At 27.1% G+C, this 20,139-nt stretch overlaps 2 protein-coding genes across 12 annotated transcripts; one reads left to right on the top strand and one right to left on the bottom strand.

The window, feature by feature from the left end:
• Positions 1 to 904: 904 nt before the first annotated feature.
• Positions 905 to 19,868, bottom strand: LOC117235342 (protein phosphatase 1L). 7 transcript variants are annotated; one of them, XM_033497267.1, is made up of 10 exons: positions 19,526 to 19,866; positions 19,197 to 19,344; positions 4,043 to 4,124; positions 3,520 to 3,765; positions 3,127 to 3,324; positions 2,118 to 2,411; positions 1,886 to 2,042; positions 1,681 to 1,811; positions 1,274 to 1,581; positions 905 to 1,191 (listed from the first exon to the last, which is right to left on the bottom strand). In XM_033497267.1, the coding sequence occupies exons 3-10, from the start codon at positions 4,076 to 4,078 to the stop codon at positions 1,116 to 1,118; spliced, it is 1,446 nt and encodes a 481-aa protein (XP_033353158.1). In that variant the 5' UTR covers positions 4,079 to 4,124; positions 19,197 to 19,344; positions 19,526 to 19,866; the 3' UTR covers positions 905 to 1,115. The 7 variants fall into 7 exon arrangements, with proteins under 7 accessions (XP_033353158.1, XP_033353185.1, XP_033353195.1 ...); XM_033497294.1 differs by lacking the exon at positions 4,043 to 4,124 and having other exon boundaries at positions 19,193 to 19,344; positions 19,526 to 19,868; XM_033497304.1 differs by lacking the exon at positions 4,043 to 4,124 and having other exon boundaries at positions 19,526 to 19,867.
• LOC117235175 (dedicator of cytokinesis protein 9) lies at positions 5,108 to 16,166 on the top strand. 5 transcript variants are annotated; one of them, XM_033496971.1, is made up of 29 exons: positions 5,108 to 5,246; positions 5,920 to 6,036; positions 6,340 to 6,518; positions 6,627 to 6,696; positions 7,050 to 7,490; positions 7,581 to 8,075; positions 8,167 to 8,333; positions 8,419 to 8,580; positions 8,643 to 8,722; positions 8,803 to 9,056; positions 9,126 to 9,367; positions 9,526 to 9,625; positions 9,745 to 10,116; positions 10,180 to 10,377; positions 10,446 to 10,592; positions 10,773 to 10,959; positions 11,034 to 11,063; positions 11,701 to 11,879; positions 12,031 to 12,239; positions 12,322 to 12,729; positions 12,807 to 13,107; positions 13,198 to 13,357; positions 13,471 to 13,631; positions 13,726 to 14,055; positions 14,114 to 14,255; positions 14,524 to 14,786; positions 14,866 to 15,223; positions 15,296 to 15,587; positions 15,708 to 15,942. In XM_033496971.1, the coding sequence occupies exons 1-29, from the start codon at positions 5,148 to 5,150 to the stop codon at positions 15,940 to 15,942; spliced, it is 6,378 nt and encodes a 2,125-aa protein (XP_033352862.1). In that variant the 5' UTR covers positions 5,108 to 5,147. The 5 variants fall into 5 exon arrangements, with proteins under 5 accessions (XP_033352862.1, XP_033352871.1, XP_033352881.1 ...); XM_033496960.1 differs by having other exon boundaries at positions 5,148 to 5,246; positions 14,114 to 14,264; positions 15,708 to 16,166; XM_033496996.1 differs by lacking the exon at positions 5,108 to 5,246 and adding an exon at positions 5,525 to 5,596 and having other exon boundaries at positions 14,114 to 14,264; positions 15,708 to 16,166.
• Positions 19,869 to 20,139: the final 271 nt, after the last annotated feature.

Genomic DNA, 20,139 nt, shown 5'->3' on the forward strand with positions numbered 1-20,139 from the left:
TAACATCATGTGATACCTAAATATGTATACACTTTCAAACATGGAATTAATTTTTAATGAATAAATATTTTGTAGTATAATATTTAAGATCAATTTTGGTCGCACTTTATAAACAGCAAAATGTATTTATTTGAACACTATAAAATTTTCTGTGCTTCAACTTTTATATAATAAAGTAAAGTATACAATTTAAAAATATCTAGTATATAATTTTGTATGTATTATATGAATAAAAAGAATTTTGGTAATATAAAATTTATACGTGTATATTGTAATTGTAACAGAACTCATAATTTCATTAATATTTTGTTAGAAATTGAAGATGATGATATATTATAATTTATCTCATATTAAATAATATGACGTAACTGTTATTAAGTTCCCAATAAAAACTTTTTGTTAACAACATTAAAAATTAGAACTAAATTTTATGTATTTATATTATACTTTTATTACTTATTACTTTCAATGTACAGAATTTTTTACATTTAAACGATCATTAGTCATTTAAGTATAAAGTGTTATATTAAATGTTAGTAGTTATTTTAGGTAACATATCCAAATGTGATTTTTCAAATTACTCATTTACGAAATTCATTCATTCAAATTTATACAAAAATAAATATTATATGTTCACGTTTGTACTATGTTGTAACTTTATAGTATTGTATGTATATATATAGACCATTATTACAAAATGCATAAATAACATGCATAAGTATATATGAATTCTGTACTTGCTGTGAAATAGAAAAATAGATATTTCAGAGGATAAATTTAATAACATATGATACAAACATATTTAATTTCAAAAACATACGAGGTAAAAGAAAATATTGCACTTGTTTAAATTTTATAGATAAAAGAGGGATATTTCATACGTATTGTAACACATTAAATATACAATACATAAAAATGTATATGATATTATAACAAAACTAAAATTGACTATATAAAAAGGGAAACATTTTAATAAAGACTGAAACATCATATTTCTGTATTACACAAATGAGAGAGAGAAATTTACACTTACTATTCGTTAATGAGTAATTAATAAATCTAGAATATCTTTGGAAAAAACATAAATTCGTTGTATAATTAAAAGATTATTGATTCTATTTGATCTCTGATATGCTGTATTTACGATCCTTCAAATTAATTACAACTACAGTTATATTGTCTGCAGAACCCCTATATGTTAAAAAGACAAATACATAATAAAAATCTGATTTAAATCAATATTTGTAAAGATCGTAAGATCGAATTGTATTACCTGTAATAACTTTGTAATGTGATACTTTTTGCACCAAAATGTGGTTCGTTTATACGTTCCTTAATAAACGCGACAGCCTCTTCATTTGTAAAAGTATCCCATAAACCGTCTGATGCCAGGACGATAAACATCGGATTATGGTCACTTAGATCAAAAGTCAAAATATCAGGATCAGCAATCACTAATTTTTTATCTTTTAATGGATAATCTCCCAAAGCTCGAGAAGTTGCTAATATACCAGCAACTCTCCATACACCATTAAATGTTACTAAACCACCAGCTTTGTTAATTCTCCTTCTTTCTCTTTCCTAAAAATTATTTTCACAAATGAAAAAATATATTTACTATTAAATAACATAAATTTATTACATAAGACCTAAGCAATTTATATAAATAAAATTATATACTTGTTGCGGCTTATGGTCAAAGGATAAAGGTATGGCATTTCCTTTTCCATCACACATTACACCTCTTGAATCTCCAACATTTGCTACAATTAATTTATTGTCTTCTAAGAGAGCAATTAAAGCAGTTGTACCTGTATTATACATTTATAAAAGTTATTTTTAAATCTGAATAAATAAAGTATATAAATTGTAAAAAGATAATTACCAGCTACATCCATATTTTTCTTTGCAGCCTCAACTAATAATTTATCTACGGCCAATACTTCATCAGTTAGTAATCTACCATAGTTTATTTTATTTCCATCCAAGTAATTTGTAATATCCACTTTTGGTGGCTTTTCCACTGTTCTACATGGTTTTACCTTACAGTTAAAACAAAAAATACTGTTTTATACATTTACCATTTTAAAAGATATCAAATTTAATATCAATCATACCTCTCTTGTTATTGGTCTTGACAAGCTATCCAATTTATCAAGTAATTCTGGATCAGTTACATCAACATTTTTTTTCATACAATCATCTGTTAAAGAAGTGCTTACAGTTTTACGAAAAGATTTTTTGCGTTCAATGTGATCTGCATTACTTTTTTCCTCTTTCTTCTCTGTTTCTTCATTTTCCTTTATGTCTTCTGATATGTGTGTTGCTTTACCAGCTATCATATCTTTTAATTCAATCACTTTTTTATTAATGTTTGGAATAAGTTTATCACGTGCATAATTTGCTGCAAACTATTAAGAAATAAAAACATATGTCAGCATTTTACATTTATAAGTAATAAATATGTTTAAAATATTGGCATATCATTGGTATACTATCATTGAAATATTTCATACTATTTAAAGTAAAACTAACAATAGTAATATAATATATTAAATATATCTTAATAATCTGTTTTACTATAAGTAAAAAGATTTTTCATTTATTTATTATTTACATATTGTTGAGTCATTTGCTAAAGATATTGGTGTATGAAGGACATTTAATTTTTTGTCTTATTATTACATGCACTGCTGTAGTAATTTTTAAATTTTTCTATATAAGCTAAGCTATTATATAACATAAACATAATGATATTTTATATTATTCTATAATCTATAATGGTGTTCTAAATAATTGATATATATTAACTCATAAAATACATAAGTATATGAATATATTATGATATTAATAAAATCTATTTCCATATTTCCATATTATCTCTGTATAACTTTATCATTATTTACCTTATTCCTGTGTTTCTAATCTGCAATTTTGGAAGATAATAATCATATAACATCATAAATTTAGAAATTTGAAAATGATAATGTTATGTGATAAGTAATTATGTAAAGTCAAGTAAAAATGATAAGTAATCATTAAAAAATATCCTATTTGAACAATTGATTGAATAATTGATTAAGTTCCTATTAAATAGACTCATGTGTCTGATCTTTTTGAACTTACTTCTCCACCATGTCCATCAAATATTGCAAATAAAGATACACCTGTATTGTTCATATCTTCATTTACGACAAAACGATCTTCCATACGAGCTCTATGACCTTGAATAGCATATGCAGCAATGTGTCCTTGTTTTAATTCCCAACTCAGCTTCACCCCATTATTTACAGAATCATTAACCAAAAATGGTAGTTTTGATACCTAAAGATAATAAGACACGATGCAAATGTTTATTTCTCTTTTGTAATGCTTTGAGCAACAAATAATTAAATGATAAACAAATAATTAAGTAATTTTTTCAACTAATATATATCATATTTAATTACATAAGTATAATGCTAATTAGTCCTATTTGTATAATATATTATTATATAGCTTATTCTCTAGTTCATTTACTTTCGATGTAGTACGACCAAGTGTATATTGGATTTTTCCTAGTAGTGATCGGCTCCATATATCAATAGTTTGTATATAAAATAGAATTACTGCCAAAACTGCACCACAAATTAATACTTCTGGCTTCAATGCATAGACTCTCATGATTCTCCAAAAATAGCCCAAAGGAGAATTTATGCCAGCATTTAATCCTGTGGGAATACCCACTGCAAACTTTGATACTAGCTTCATGTATGATACATATGTCTATTGCACAATAACAAAAATACAAAATTATTGATAATAGCTGTTATTATAAAGAAATCATAAATTTCAAATAGTCAAGTATATCATAATCTATGAATATTTCTTTCTAATAAAAGAATAAACTTATATTACTTTCTACTTAAAGTATATTACAAAGATTCAAAAGCAATCAATCGAGACTATTTTTGAATACTAAACAGAATACAGAAATCGTAGATCGAACGAATTTTTCTAAAAAAAAGAAAACATTATATCTTTTAAATTATTTTTATGTCACCTGATATAAAATCTTGTCTTCTAGTTCGTCATCCATAATCTAATGCATTAACACCTTAAATTAAGCCAGTTTTCTTGTAAACCTAAATATCAATAAATATTCGATAATTATTTACAATTAACACGCACTTGACCAAATATGCATCAAAATTCATATAATCGTTCGTTCGATAAAAGATTATAACTTCGAGGAAAATAAAAATTTGTATACTATTTGGTATTTACAGCAGACGCTACCAAATTACAAACGTTACTGTAGATAGACGTTTGACCTCACGCCGTAATTTTAAGCATGCGGCATTGCTGGCATTTCACGTTATTCACATAATTAACAAGATTACTTTATATCTATAGAATCAGATATAATTTAAGTATTTTGAATGACATAACCAGTAGAAATATCTTATGAGGTATAACATAGTAAAGAAGATAAGAAAAAATAATTTGTTAAAGTATAAGATTAAATACAAAAATTTAATACATTACAATTTTAAATGAAATAATTAATAATCACAATACCATATAGTATACAGTACAATTTCTTTAATCGTGACTTTCACATATGTATATGCAGGTAAATGTTTCATTGAGATTTTCAAGATTACTTTATAAACAAGGATATAGAAGAAAACAAAATTCTTTTTATTATTAGAATTATAACATATAAAACATATTTTCGTATTTATATTAAGAGCCCATAAACAAAATTGTTCTAAAATTAACAAGTCAAATTTATTGCATATATAAAATATGTAAAAATTTTAAAAATTGTTTGACTCTACTTAACTTTATTCAGGGAGTTAAGACTGTATTACATATGCATAAGTGCAACGTTATGTAGGCTAGAGCGTGATTAAATAGTACATATTTTGTATGTAAGCATATATACCGGATATAGTTGCAACGATGTATGTATTACGTTGCTGTACGCTGTAAACTGCATAGGGAGAACTGTCATGCGTTGCTACGACGTGAGTTTAGAAGCCGCGTAAATATGGCTGCGACAATAACGAATGTTTAATATTACCCAGTGTAATGAGTTCGCGTGATGATCGTGATTGTCCTCGTTGGCGTAAGGTGATGAGATCAATGTGTCATCAACAAAGATGAGCGAAAGAAAGTTTACCCGTGGCCTGGGTAAACCGGGCATGGCCGCTCAATTACGAGAAACCGTCTCTCAGGTAGTACGAGAGAGTACCGTACAGGTAGGTTTTTCGGCACGATACATTTTGCCGCATGATTTTCTGCATATATTTTTACATTATTTTCTGAATAACAAATATGCAACAATTGATACCAGTGAAAATATGTTCTCTCTGCAGTCATTTATCAGGACCTTCATAATATCGTTAATTCATTATTCATGATAATTGCTGTCAACTGGACAGGGCTAACTATAAATATTTCAAGCTAAAGAAGAGATAAAATAACGTCGAATCAACAATTTAGTTATATTTTTGGAACGTTATTTTTTATTTTATCATAGTAGGGTTGAGACATGAAATTCTGGTTTTTTAAGGATAATGTTATTCACACTGAAACATGTCCATTTATGGTATCTTGTAATACCTTGATTCATTATTCATTAATTATTACCTTGAATTAAAAATAAATTACATTATTCTTAAAAGCAATTATTTGACCTGTCGTATTGTCATAATAAGTATTGACAAAGTAATATTTAATTTTTAAAGTTTATGTTACAAGTTTTAATGTATGTAGATTATAGCCTTCTATATAGTTTACTGTTGCTGTTTATCTTTATTTCAAATTTTTTAAATAATTCTTATTACAATATCAAAGTAATTTAAATCAACATATGTATACATATCTTTCTTAATTTGTATTATTTATTTTAAGAAAATGTTTTAATTTCAGAATAAGCCACATCTAGTAGAACCCATAGATTTTGAAACTTTTGTATTAAAGAATAAAACTTTATTACAAAACGACCCTCAGAGAGAACTCCTGCTATACCCTAGGGATGATATTTCAGTGAGTTTTAACTTACTATTTCTTATCTATTCTGAAACACTTACATCCGTTGCAAGGACAGATAAGTTATCAGATAGGACCATGCACAGGATGTTTAATATCATGCAATTTTTGGAATCTACTTTTTAAATTTATTATTTAAAAAGTGTAATGTCGAACTTAGTGTCTATTGTCCATAATATATAATAATGTATATTTTTAATCTTATTACTTTTAATCTATATTATATAAAAAGTTTACTGAAATAAATTATTTAATTTTAAGTATTTTTTTAATTGTTTTAATATCCTCTTTCTAATGTAGCAAGTGGTATTACCTAGAAGATATCGTACTCTTGTACCAACTATACCACAAACTTCAGATAATGAGGAAGGGGAAGAGAATCTTCTTACAAAAGAATGTTTACGGAGTTACACATCTAATTGGAATCTCATACATTATAAATATTCAGCATATAGTGGAACTTATCTTGAGTTACCTAAGTATAAATATAAAACTTGACTATAAATAATATTTTATTATTGCAAAATTTTATTTCATAAAATATAAAATATATTGTTGTAGCTTATATGTATTTTCTTATTTTTTAGAATAGCAAAAATAGATGATCTAAAAGATGAAGTGTATGAAATTGATACAGAAGTAGACCAAGTTGATGAGGTAAAATATTTTGCTTCTAATATGAACTTTTTGAAGGTTGGATTATGATATTTCTTATTAAAATATCATTTACTTGCATTATATTTGGATAAATAAGATTTGTATATTAAATATATTATCTTTTACATTATATTTTATACACAAATAGCAAAAAATATTTTGAAAAGATATTTTAATATTATCTTTTTCATGTAATTTTTCTGTAAGAAAATAATGTTAAATATCGCTTTTACAGCATTTATTAAATTCATCTATTATTATTTCTGATTATCATTATAGACCTATGAGAAATTAAGATAATAAATTTATAAGGGAGAAATAAGAAATTAAAACAACTTGTTCAATTTTATTAGGAATTAACAAAGAGTAATGGAATAACAAAGGAAGGCTATTTAATGAAAGGACCAGAAATTGGTAGTAGTGACCGCATGTTTGCAAATATTGGTTCAAAATCATTTAAGAGAAGGTTTTGTCATCTTCGTCAAGAAGTTGATGGCACATACATTCTTGAACTTTTTAAAGATGAAAAAAAGGGTGAAGCTAAACTGACGATAGTAATGGATTTTTGCACTGAAGTTATTAGAAATCCAAAACGTGGAAGGTATTGTTTTGAATTAAGAATGAGCGGGACTCATAAATCGTACACATTAGCAGCAGACAATGAAACAGATATGCAGGATTGGTTATTAAAGTTAAGCTCAGTATTACAGCATTATAAGCAGCAAGAAGAAAAACGTGCTGCTTCGTTAGAGAGAGCATGCAATACACCTCCTCCTTCTCCTCAACCTATGCAGGTATTAAAAGTAGAAATAAGCATTGTTTCCAATGTTGTAAGTGTACTTCTTTACATATAATTCCACTTGAGTTTATTGTATTATTTGTAGGTTTATGGAACGCTCAAAGGCTTAGAACAAAGTATGAATCCACAACTGATAAAGTATTCTAGGGAAACAGATACTAGTATTGCATTAGCGAGACGAGAATGTCGCAAACAATTGTTTAGTATTTATCCTCATATTCCACATATTAAACAACAACCAGGCAATTGTAATGAACAGAATATTGATCCATACAAAGAACAATTTGGGCAGAGAATTTTTGTAAAATGTGAAAGTCTTAAATTTAGATTACAAGCACCAATAGATGAGAAAGAATCATTATGTCAGGTGGAACCATATCAAACTACACTAAGTCTTTATGATGCAAGAAATGGCAGGAAGCTAACTGAAAATTTTCATTTTGATATCAATCATGAGGTTGTTCAAGGAATAGTAAAAGAATTAAGTCCTGTAGGTATTATGACAGAATCTACAGAAAATATTAAACTACCAGATGATCTGAAAAATATACCACTAGATTGGATTAAATATCCAAAACAGGTTTGTTCTTTCTTTTTCTAAAGTAACAAATTTTTAACAATAATGTTAATATCATTGTGTAGTTTACTAATAGCAGTGTATATCTTTATAGGCCATATTTAGTATTAGTAATCCGCACCCTGATATATTTTTGGTTGTAAGAATAGATAAAATATTACAAGGGAATATATGCCAAACTTCTGAACCATATTTAAGGGCTACAAAAGATCCACGATTAGGTTTAAAAGTACATAAACAAGTTAGAGCATGTTGCCAAAGGTAAGTTTATATGTAGTTACATTTTTAACCTGTATATTTTTCTGTACATTGTAAAATTTTGTCCAAAAAATTATAAATTTTTTAGATTGGGAAATTATAGAATGCCGTTTGCTTGGGCTGCCAGACCATTATTTAGGTTATATAGTAATGAATTAGATACATCATCAGACTTTCCTGCAATATATAGGCAAGAAGGAAATAAAATAAAAGATGAAGAATTACTCAAACTCCTTTCAGAGTATAGAAAGTATGCATATATAATATATAGTAAGATATATATGATATATATTTTGATATTTTTTATTATAGGCCTGAAAAACTTAGTAAATTGACTGTGATACCTGGTTGGTTGAAAATAAGAATTGAGTCAATTACAGATTTACCTGACAGTATGTATCTGGAGAATAACATTTTTTTTGCTATGTATAAACTTGAATAATAAAATCTAATTTTCATTTTTTCTTTACAGATACATTATCTACATCTTTAGCAGCTTTAAAGCCATTTCCATTACCGCCAATATCTGAACCAACTCTTGAGATCGCAGAGTTTGAAAGTACTTCAGAGAAAGATGTTCATCCATACACAACTTATATTAACCATCTTTATGTATATCCGCAAACTCTTTGCTTTGATACTCAAAAAATATTTACCAGAGCTAGAAACATTGCGTGCGTTATTGAATTACGAGACAATGATTGTGAAAATGCCACACCTTTAAGGGTATGTAGAACATGTTATTTCATAGATTATTAAATTATTGCTAATACTTTTCGGATTTTTTCATAATAGTGTATATATGGAAGACCTGGTGCTCCACTTTTATGTTTACGAGCATCTTGCGCAGTTTTACATCATAATGCAGTTCCTTCTTGGTATGAAGAAATTAAAATAAGGTTACCATCAAAACTTCATGCCAAGCATCATTTACTCTTTTCTTTTTACCACATAAGTTGTGATATGAACAAGAAAAAAGAAAATGGTGTTGAAAATTGTGTTGGTTATGCTTGGTCTCCATTGTTGCATAAAGGAAGGTATGATAATGTTAGGAATTACGATTTATATATCACTAATAAAACACTGATATGTAATTATAATTGTATACTATATAAATATGAGATATTATATTTACAAAGTAAACTTTCTAATCAAATCTTGTATTATTTGTATTAATTTTGTATATCTTACATAGATTAAATGTGGATATGGATATGAATGTACAAGCACTACCTGTTGCAACACATTTACCGCCAGGATATCTTTCAATACAACCTCTAGGACTAGGAAAAGGGGTAAAAATAAAATGAAGTTATATATTTATATTTTATTAATTCAAAAAAATAATAAAATATGATAATCATTTATAGCTATCGCGTTTAATATCTTAAAGATAAATTTTTCGTTGTTCTAGAATGCTGGACCGGAAATTATATGGGTTGATTCTCAACGACCGGTATTTACAGTAGCATTTCAATTGATTTCAACTGTATTCACACGTGATGTACATTTACATAATTTATTTGCTCATATGGAACGCATCCTAGATACAAAACTAGGAGCGGTACCAGCGGATTCGGAAACATGCAAAATATTAAAAGCTGCTCATGCAGTACAATTAGTTACAGTTATTACATTTCTTCCTACTATATTGAATCAGTTATTTACATTGTTAACATGTACTACAAATGAAGAAGTTGGATGGTATATTATAAGAGTTTTAATACATTTCATAAATATGGTGCATGAAGCTGGTAGGAAAGAAACACTTCAGGCTTATATTAAGGTAAATATTACTAATAGAATTGATTAATTTTACTAGTAAATTTTATATCATTATCTTTTACAGTTTGTTTTTGTGCTACCTTCTCAAGGAAATGGTATTATAACAGTTCATGAACAATTAGGAAAACATCTTCCTACATTATTGCAGCCAAGTAATACTGACTTTCTAGTAGTAAATAAATTTATGCATCATTCCAGTTTCTTTTTTGAAATAATGATTAAGAGTATGGCACAGCATTTGCTTTCGACAGGAAGGATAAAAGTATGTTTTGTAATAATATAAAAAATATAATTTATTAGAAAGTATAAATCAATTAACATCTTTTACAGATGCATAGAAATGAAAGATTTTCAAAAGAATATCATGAAAAAATTCGAAATTTAGTGGAAGTTATTATGCCTTATCTTATGAACAAATATAAAGAGATGCCAGTTGAAACACATGAATTAAACAAAAGTCTTGCACAATTTTTAAAAGTAAGTAAATGCTATATATTATTTACAGGTTAAATATTTTTTTTAGAGTAAAGATAATACAGCAAATGATAAGCATAAGTTTTATAAAGTCTCATACTGTAATTGTTAATGATAGTATTTTACTATTATATAAAAATAGATTTTTTTAAATAATCATTAATTCTTCATATCTTAAAATAGCGATGCCTTACATTTATGGATCGTGGGTTCGTTTTCCGTTTAATAAATTCATACATGGACAATTTCTCTCCTGGAGATCAACGTACACTACATGATTTTAAATTTACATTCTTGCAAATAATTTGTTCACACGAGCATTATGTGTCTTTCAATTTACCAATGATGCAATCACGAATCATTTCCAAAGGTAAAATTAACTACTACTATATTATATTTGATGCCTAATGTTTCGTAAATATAATCATTTTATGCTTTATTTAGAAGATACAGAGAGTGATCCAGAATGTGATGGTATGTTAAGTCATACACTCCCATCTTTATTGTGATTTGTTACCGTAGCCATAGTGAGTGGGAGTTGCATACAATTTTCTTATTATTAATCACTATCAATCAGTAGATGTTTAGAAAATACTTTCATGGCATTCTTATTTGTTGCTATGCAAGCCTGTTTCATTATATTTAAATGCACTGAAAATTGTCAAATGGAATTTATGAAGTACTGAACTTTGCAATATAGAATATATAGATTTACACACTCACATAAATTTTATGTTATATTTTATACTTTTATGCAAAACTTCTTATTTTTATTTTAATACATATTTGCTATTTAAAAATATTTAATGTAAAAAAACTGCATGAATTTGCAAACGTTTTACAAAATCATGGTTATAATTAGTAATATTCACATAATTAATCAATAGGTAATTTCAGATAAAAGATCTTTTTCACTTAAATATTAAGTACCTATAAAATAATCAATATTCTCGATAGCAAACTAATGAAAAAATTTCATTTAAGCTACTGTAATTTCATTCAATTTTTCCTATATTTAGGTGATCCTTGTATGTACATGTTTTTCTATTTTCATATTATCTAAAATTATAGTAAATCAAATAAGTTTATCAATTTGAAATATTCATTACAGATTTAATAAATGAATATTGTTTGTCAGAAGATTTTTGCAAACATCATTTCTTAGTTGGACTGTTAATGCAAGAAGTTAGAACCTCCTTAAATGAAATTGTACAAATTCGTAAAGTGGCAATATCTACATTAAGAGATTTAATGGCAAAGCATGAACTTGATGATAGATATCAGAATAAGGTAAATTGCTTTTATTTATTTCTACCTCTGTATTTTTATTCTAATATGATATCTTACATATATTGTACTTTTGATATAATTAATGTTTTCAAAGTAAGTACAAATATTTAAGTAAATTTAATTCTAAGATAATGTAATTTTATTATTACAGGGTCAATTAAGCAGAATAGCATCCACTTACATACCATGGCTAGGTATTGTATTGGAAAATCTACATCGATTGCAATCCATACATGATAACAGTAAAACAGAAGTTAGGCAAAATGGCACAAATAGAATATCAACTAGTAGTTCATTTTTGGCAAATAAAGATACCGCGAGTACTACTGCGACCACTGGAACTCCAAAATCAATACATAGGTAAACAAATTTTTCAGTATCATATTTGCTTAAGATAAATAAAAAAATAAGAGAAACAATCTACATAAAAAAATATATGTAGGCTTACATTACATTTGGAAACTCAATCTCCAATAAGGGCGTCTATGCATTTACGAGATTCTACATACTTCGCAGCCATAGCAGGCCAAGGATTAGTTAATGGATATTCCTGTACTAGTATAGAATCAGATACATCAACAATATCTGGTGCTTCTCAATCGAATATATCTCAAGAAACTACTATTATTCGTGAACCTATCGAAAATGGTACTGGCGAAAAAAAGAGACATTCTCGTTCTTTAAGTGTTACACAATCGTCACCTAGATGCGATAAATTGCAGTCGTCGGAAGTTAAGGATATTTTACTTTGTTTTCTATTTGTAATAAAATACTTAGGTGATCATCAAGTTATTGCTTGGTGGCAACAATGCAGCGATTGTGAAATTTTAAGTTTCTTTACAGTAATTGAGTAAGTTAATGTCGAGTTAAACATAAAAGTTACTTCTAGTGCAGAATAGGCGTTATTATGTTCATTCTTTATTTCAGAATGAGCCTTCATCATTTTAAATATATTGGGAAAAGGCAAATAGCTGCAAACATGGTAAATAGTTCTGGAAAACCTCGAACAGTGAAAGCAATGACATTACCAGCTAGAATGGCACCTCCAGATTTTTCTAACGATGGACCCGCTACTAGTACTTTACAACCACATAATACTACTGCACGGGAAAATCTTGTTGAAAGCGATAGTGGGAAAGTGCATCAAGCTTTATTAGAAGCGAATATGGCGACAGAAGTTGGTCTAATTGCATTGGATTGTTTAGGATTATTTTGTATTCATTTTAAGGTATAAAAGAAATTTTCCACTTATACATATGTCATAATTCAGAAATATTTATCTGTGTTATATTTGGTTTTTCTTCTTTTTTTTGTATAGGATGTGCTTCTAACAGCAGATGGTGATAATCCCATAATGCAGAAAGTATTTAGTATATATTTATCGTTTTTGCAAGTTGGACAGTCTGAAACCTTACTACGGCACGTTTTTGCCAGTTTCAGAGCCTTTTTAAATAATTATTCTATAATTCTATTTCAAGGTATGAATTTTAACAGTTGAGTCTGATTCTATTGGGTGTAAATAAAAAACAGTTAAATATTTAATAAATTATACTGTCTCATTTTAATTAACTAGATATTATTATTCTTATAGGAAATGCCGTATTATGTGGACGTTTATGTTACGAATTATTACGTTGTTGTAATAGTAAGTTAAGTTCCATTCGGCAGGAATCTTGTGCTTTACTTTATCTTCTTATGAGAAGCAATTTTGAGTTCACCAGTAGGAAAGGACTAACTAGGGTTCACTTACAAGTAAGTATATGACGAAAATAATTTTCCCTTTTATACATTGCATTAAGTCTGATTATGCTTTAAAAATGTTAATACTTTATATTTATGTAAATAGGTAATTATATCTGTTTCTCAAATGCTTGGAAATGTTATTGGATTAAATAATTCAAGGTTTCAAGAATCATTATCATTAATAAATAGCTATGCTTCTTCTGATAAAGTGATGAAGGGTACTGGTTTTCCAGTTGAAGTTAAAGATCTGAATAAAAGAATTAGGACTGTTTTGATGGCCACAGCTCAAATGAGAGAACATAACAATGATCCTGAAATGTTGGTAGACCTACAACATAGTTTGGCTAATTCTTATGCCAGTACACCTGAATTGAGACATACATGGTTAGAAACTATGGCTAGAAATCACGCAAGAGATGGAAATTTTTCAGAGGTATACATTAAAAATTTTTTTTAAATAACTTAATATCTTTATGCTATATCACTTTTAGGCTGCTTGTTGTCAATTACATATTGCCGCATTAATAGCAGAGTATTTAAAATTGAGAAAAGTTCATACATGGGGTGCAGAAGCCTTTGACAAGATTTCTGAAAATATCTCTAGAGATGAATGCAGTCTTAAACTTGATGCTGGTGAGATTTGTATGTTTTGCACATGTTTGTATTATGTTACGTTTCTATTATTTTTTACATTCCTTTCTTCTTTTCATCTATTTCTTTATTGTTTCTTGTTAGAGCTATTAATTTATATTGGAATTATAACATTTTGTTTTTAATGCACTTTTTACTTTGAATTTCGATTTAAAAATTGTTACTGGAATTTTTTAATGTTGGTGAATTATTTGGAAATCAATTGTTTATTTTTAAATATAAAATTTTATAAACACTAGCATTATTTTAGGCGTGCAAGATATTCATTACAACGAATATATACTTCTTGAACAATTAGAACTTTGTGCTGAGATGTTAGAGAAAGCAGAACGATTTGAACTTCTTGGACATTTGTACAGATTAATAGTTCCTATGTACGAAGCGAAAAGAAATTATGAAGCTTTAGCAAATTGTTATTCTCATTTGGCACAAGCCTGTAATAAAATTGTTGAAGTTACAAAGTCCGGAAAAAGACTTCTTGGAAGATTTTATAGAGTTGCATTTTTTGGCACAGTAAATATTATTAATAGCCAATATTATAATGTTATTTCATTACATTTTGTATGTATAATTTGTAATAAATGTTTTTTAGGCATATTTTGAGGATGAAAATGGGCAAGAGTACATTTATAAAGAACCAAAAGTTACATCTTTATCTGAAATTTCAGAACGTCTCCATCATCTCTACTCTGAAAAATTTGGCTCAGAAAATGTTAAAATGATAATGGATTCTATACCTATCGACATAACCGAATTAGATTCAAAAATAGCGTATATTCAAGTGACACACGTTACACCTTATTTCGAAAAATATGAGTTAGAAACAAGACAAACAGAGTTTGAACAGAATCATAATATATCATGTTTTATGTTTGAAACTCCATTCACTAAAGAAGGAAAAGCCAGAGGTATTCCAGAAGAACAATGGAAACGTAGAACAATTCTTACAAGTAAGTTTACTTCATTATTATGTACCATATTATTTATAGATATATACGTGATAGCATATTTTATGATTTCAGCACAATATTCTTTTCCATACATTAAAAAACGTATTTTAGTTATTGAAAAACGAATAATGGAACTGAGTCCAATTGAAGTTGCTTTAGATGAAATGCGACAACGTGTCCAAGAATTAGAAGATGTAGCTCTTATAGGACCAACAGACGTGAAAAAATTGCAATTAAGATTACAAGGAAGTATATGTGTTACAGTAAATGCTGGACCACTCGCATACGCTTCCGCATTTTTAGATCCTGCACTGTCTCCACAATATCCAGATGATAAAGTTGAAGAACTAAAAGATGTTTTCAGGTATCTTTTTTAAAAAATATATCTCGCGTATGTACACACACACACACAAAATCATTGCATTTTCAAAGTATATTACATTTCACACACAAAATTTATTAATTGGAATTATCTGATTTTCAGAGAATTTGTTAAAATATGTTACACAGCTCTGCAAATAAATAGTAAGTTGATTACATCTGATCAGCATGAATATCAAGAAGTGTTACGTGAGAATTATCAGAAACTTTGCCAAAATTTGTCATCATTACTTGGTGAACCTATTTGGCCTGATGAACAAGTTGGAAATTTTAAACGTAACAGCGCTGCTTTATTTAGTGCTATCAGTGGTGCTAGTAATCACACAAGTACAGCTTAAGATAAGAGGTCATTGAAATGAAATCATTTGCAATTAAATTAGCTTTATTTTTAATGCACATTTTGTTATAAGTGAATGATATAAATTGGGTCATATTAACCCATAATTAATTCGCATATGCTCAAAAGTACTTCTGTTACAAGTGATTAATGAATGAATATTGCCACTACGACTGTAAGTAAGACTATTACTGCATATTTACTTAAATTTTTTATTTGTTATAATCAAATTTATTTCTTTTTATAAAATGCGTATGTATGTGCTTTATATTATTAATTTCTTTATCATTTATTCGAGTATAAATGGTGAATAATAAGATCTTTTCTGCTCTATTTGATAGAATGGGAAAAATGCTAAAATATTTAATTTAGGAGATCATTTCATAATAGATGCGTATCTATTATTCTCTTTGATCAATATAAAACTATAAATTATCTCAAGGCCTAATATTACAAAAGGTTCTTAATATCTAATCACTGCCATACTTTCATATATTTATTACATGTTTTGTTTTTCTTAAATAATTACGTCAATTGAAATATTATAGAGGCACGAAGATAAGAAGTAAAAAGAATACTACTGACATTTTTTTATTTCCATAAAAGATTCACTACATTTTTGCTAGTTACAAGATTTATAATCATCTATATTAAAAAAATATATGTTTTCTATATATTAGAAATATTACAGATACATTTAAATCTAATTAAATGTAGTATATTTTGGTGTCGAGCACCTAAAGGGGCATTTATACATGCGTATATATTCTGCAAGAATTCAATGATTTGTACATTAGAATATGTTAAAATGTGTAGGACTTAATTTGTATATATTTGTATAATTTATTCTACGTATATATATGTATTATGTAAACATGTAGCTAGCAATTATTCTATATTTATGGAAATGTTATTATTTAATCGAGAAGAGGAGAATATTTTGTGATGTCATAACATTTTAAGAAATTTAAACATTTGAATCTTCATATATTTTTTTTACGCTTTTATATGATAACGACTAATAAAAAATTAAGTTTTAATTACAAATTTTTCTTCAGTATCTTCTATACGAAGTTTTTATAATATCTCCTCATTTTGATTAATAATATAATAAAATTTTATGGACGATGTACTTAACAAAATTTTTCGTAACAAGTGTTTCAACAAATTTTTGTTTTATATTATGTGCGAATTTCTTCGATATATCTCTCTTATAATAGGATTTTGATAGGGAATAACACTTTATTATATTTATACAGCATATTATTTTTTTCAAAATTAGCTATACATAAGAATACAGAAATTTGAAATTTTTTAATTTATTGCACATAAAATATCACCAAACTAAATAAACAGTAGAAAAAATTTGTTTTATATAAATCTTATTTCTTCTAGTTGATCAAATTTTGCTAATTATCATATGTATAAAAAAAAGATATTAATTGCATTATAGAATTCAGGCTAAAAAATTTTGCAGAATTTATGTGCTATTATGGGTACTCAATTTGTATATAATTGTAATTAGTACATATAAAATATTGTTTTGATAATTAAATATTATTATTTATCTTTATAAATATATATTATTTGATATTAGAATTTTATGTTCAAATTATATTATGTTATGTGATTGTCATACATTTGCAATTTTGGTAGTACAAAAAAACTGTTTATGTGACATTTGTGCAAGCAAAGAATAGAATTTATAATAAATGTATATTTAAATAACCACAAAAAATTATCCATTTTGAAGTCTGGTGAGATTGTGATTACGATTGTGCTGTAGAAAGTAAATTTCATTATTGTATAAACACAGAATATAATTATGCATTAATAATTTTAAGAGCTTATTCAATAACTTGAACATTGTATTGAATATTGAACATAAAATTAATTATTTCATTTTTTATTTTTATTGTTACAATTATTACAAACTATTTTACTTTCAAAATTGCAATTTTAAAAATGCGTATACAGCTCTTACACTACAAAAAAAATGCTGAGTGAAGAACTATATAATATGTAAATGAAAACTATTAGATTTATGTTTTAGTAGAGTTCATTTACATGGTGGATAAATTACGAAATAATAAAAATACTTGACTGGAATGTTGTAAAACTTATGTGCCATTGCAAATTATTTCTTTTATTCAGACTGCACTAGTAGTCTAGCTATAGCATAAATTAGATCGCACAGTAATGCGTCTGAATATTTGGAAATATATGTTGATATTTGTCTTAACTATATTTAAGATAGCAAATAATACTATTAGAAATAGAAAGAGTTATGTTTACTAAGCTATGAATTGTTTATTAAAAGAATAACTACATTTAAGAAATAACTATATTTCATACGCATAATAACACATTGATTTTTTTTAGCACAAAGTTAAGTTGGACCAGTGTTATTAAATTTTATCAAATTTATTGCTTTTGCACTTGTAAATTCAAGAAAGCTAAAACTCTCTACAAATAAGTGAGGCAATAATTACGAATTATTTAAAATTATTAAGAATTTTATTCAAATATACGTATATAAAGATAAAAGTTAATTATGTGTTAGACACATAATCAAATGAAAATTATATCAGAAATATTCTTAAAGATGAGTTGAATATAAAATACAATTAATAATTATTGCTTCTCTTTGCATATTATATGTGTATATATATATGATTTTGATTAATAAAAGTTTGCCATGTTGCAAATTTATTAAATGAAATTTTAAAAAATATGTTTCAAGATACAGTGCCTCTTTAGTTGCAAAAATATTTATAAATAAAAGTCCGAATGCTGTCCAATGATATGTTAAAGTCTACTTTGATGATGACTTAAATGTAAGTTTGACCATGACATATAATATATTGCACAAAATATATGACTGTCGTAATTTACATTCGATATGAAATTTTATAATATGGAAATATTTTGAATTATGGATGCATGTGAGAGAGAGAAGAATATAATAAGTGTCTAAATTCAATGATAAAGTTGAATGATGCATGAAAATAAATGTTGCAACTATGTAAGTAATATTAGTGTAATCATAATTTTAATGAATAGAAACAGTGGAAATATAAAACTTGCTTTGAAAAAATTCAGATTTATTTATTAGATATGTAATGGATTTATGAAAATATATAAAGTATTTCTTAGACAGTGATTGCATTAAATCATACTGCGCAAATAAAATAATTTGTTTATTAAATTAAATAAATTGCAAGACAATAATAAGTTTAAAGTTTACTTACTTGCATGTTTTGGCTTATTTCGTATATAAATTGCTTCGACGAAATGATATAACTAAAGTCAGTTAAAACTAATTATATCACCAAAGTTGAAATTAAAACAGAGGATGAATAGCACGTTTCTTCTAGGCAAGGACATTAGAAAAGTATACATTCTGAAAAGAAGAAAAAGATCCATTATAGATTTCTACTATTTCCAATATATAATTTAACTTTATCAATTTTAAGGATTTTCAAATATGTATTAATTCTGAACAATTTTTCCCTATACATATAACCGTTTCTCGGTTAGATTCCCAAGATATTTATAGTAACATTAACAATAATAATACATACTTTTGGTACTTTTTATCTTAATGTGGATTAGGTTTCGAATATCTTTATGTACGAACATGGTGATATAGGTATGTTCATGCCACGATACTGATATGTATTATTATGTGTACTCTTATTGTATATACTATTGATTGTGATTGTAGAGCAACTTGATCACAGCCATATTGTAGCTTTAGTATGTAGCGTCACTATCGTTCGACTAGCGTACTTCACTCTCCTGTATTCTCCATCGCCCTTGCAGAATCTACATTTTGTCATTAATAGACACGACACGACGTACTGCGAGGGTAAAGGGGAGGATAGGAGAGTAAAGTACTTATACACAGATTTCTACCTAGAACTTCTATGTTAAAAGTACACATAGTTATGAAGTACGCCAGTCGAACGATAGTGGCGCTATGCACTAAAGCTACGATATGGTTGCGATTAAGATGCTTCGCGGGCGCGGGATCTCGTAGAATATAGAGTACAGAACAGACTACAGTACTAAAGTTCAGAGTACAGAGTACGGACTACTGACAGTGCGAGGCTGACCTGTACGACACAAGGTTGCCTCACTCGATAGCTGTCTCATTTGAATTGACTCGCGCTGCCAAGTAGCAAAGTACGCGAGG

The sequence above is a fragment of the Bombus vosnesenskii genome, unplaced genomic scaffold, assembly GCF_011952255.1.
Source record: "Bombus vosnesenskii isolate JDL3184/JDL3185 unplaced genomic scaffold, Bvos_JDL3184-5_v1.1 scf7180000013264, whole genome shotgun sequence".
NCBI classification, from domain to species: domain Eukaryota; kingdom Metazoa; phylum Arthropoda; class Insecta; order Hymenoptera; family Apidae; genus Bombus; species Bombus vosnesenskii.

Excerpts from the sequence above, each read along its gene's own strand:
- LOC117235175 (XM_033496960.1), top strand. The coding sequence starts at position 5,148 with ATGAGCGAAAGAAAGTTTACCCGTGGCCTGGGTAAACCGGGCATGGCC. Across the intron at positions 8,723-8,802 it reads AATTACAGATTTACCTGACA|ATACATTATCTACATCTTTA; the intron begins GTATGTATCTGG and ends TTTTCTTTACAG. Across the intron at positions 9,368-9,525 it reads CCATTGTTGCATAAAGGAAG|ATTAAATGTGGATATGGATA; the intron begins GTATGATAATGT and ends TATCTTACATAG.
- LOC117235342 (XM_033497257.1), bottom strand. The coding sequence starts at position 4,999 with ATGACAGTTCTCCCTATGCAGTTTACAGCGTACAGCAACGTAATACAT. Across the intron at positions 3,766-4,930 it reads CATCGTTGCAACTATATCCG|ACATATGTATCATACATGAA; the intron begins GTATATATGCTT and ends ATTGTGCAATAG. Across the intron at positions 1,192-1,273 it reads ACATTACAAAGTTATTACAG|GGGTTCTGCAGACAATATAA; the intron begins GTAATACAATTC and ends TTTAACATATAG.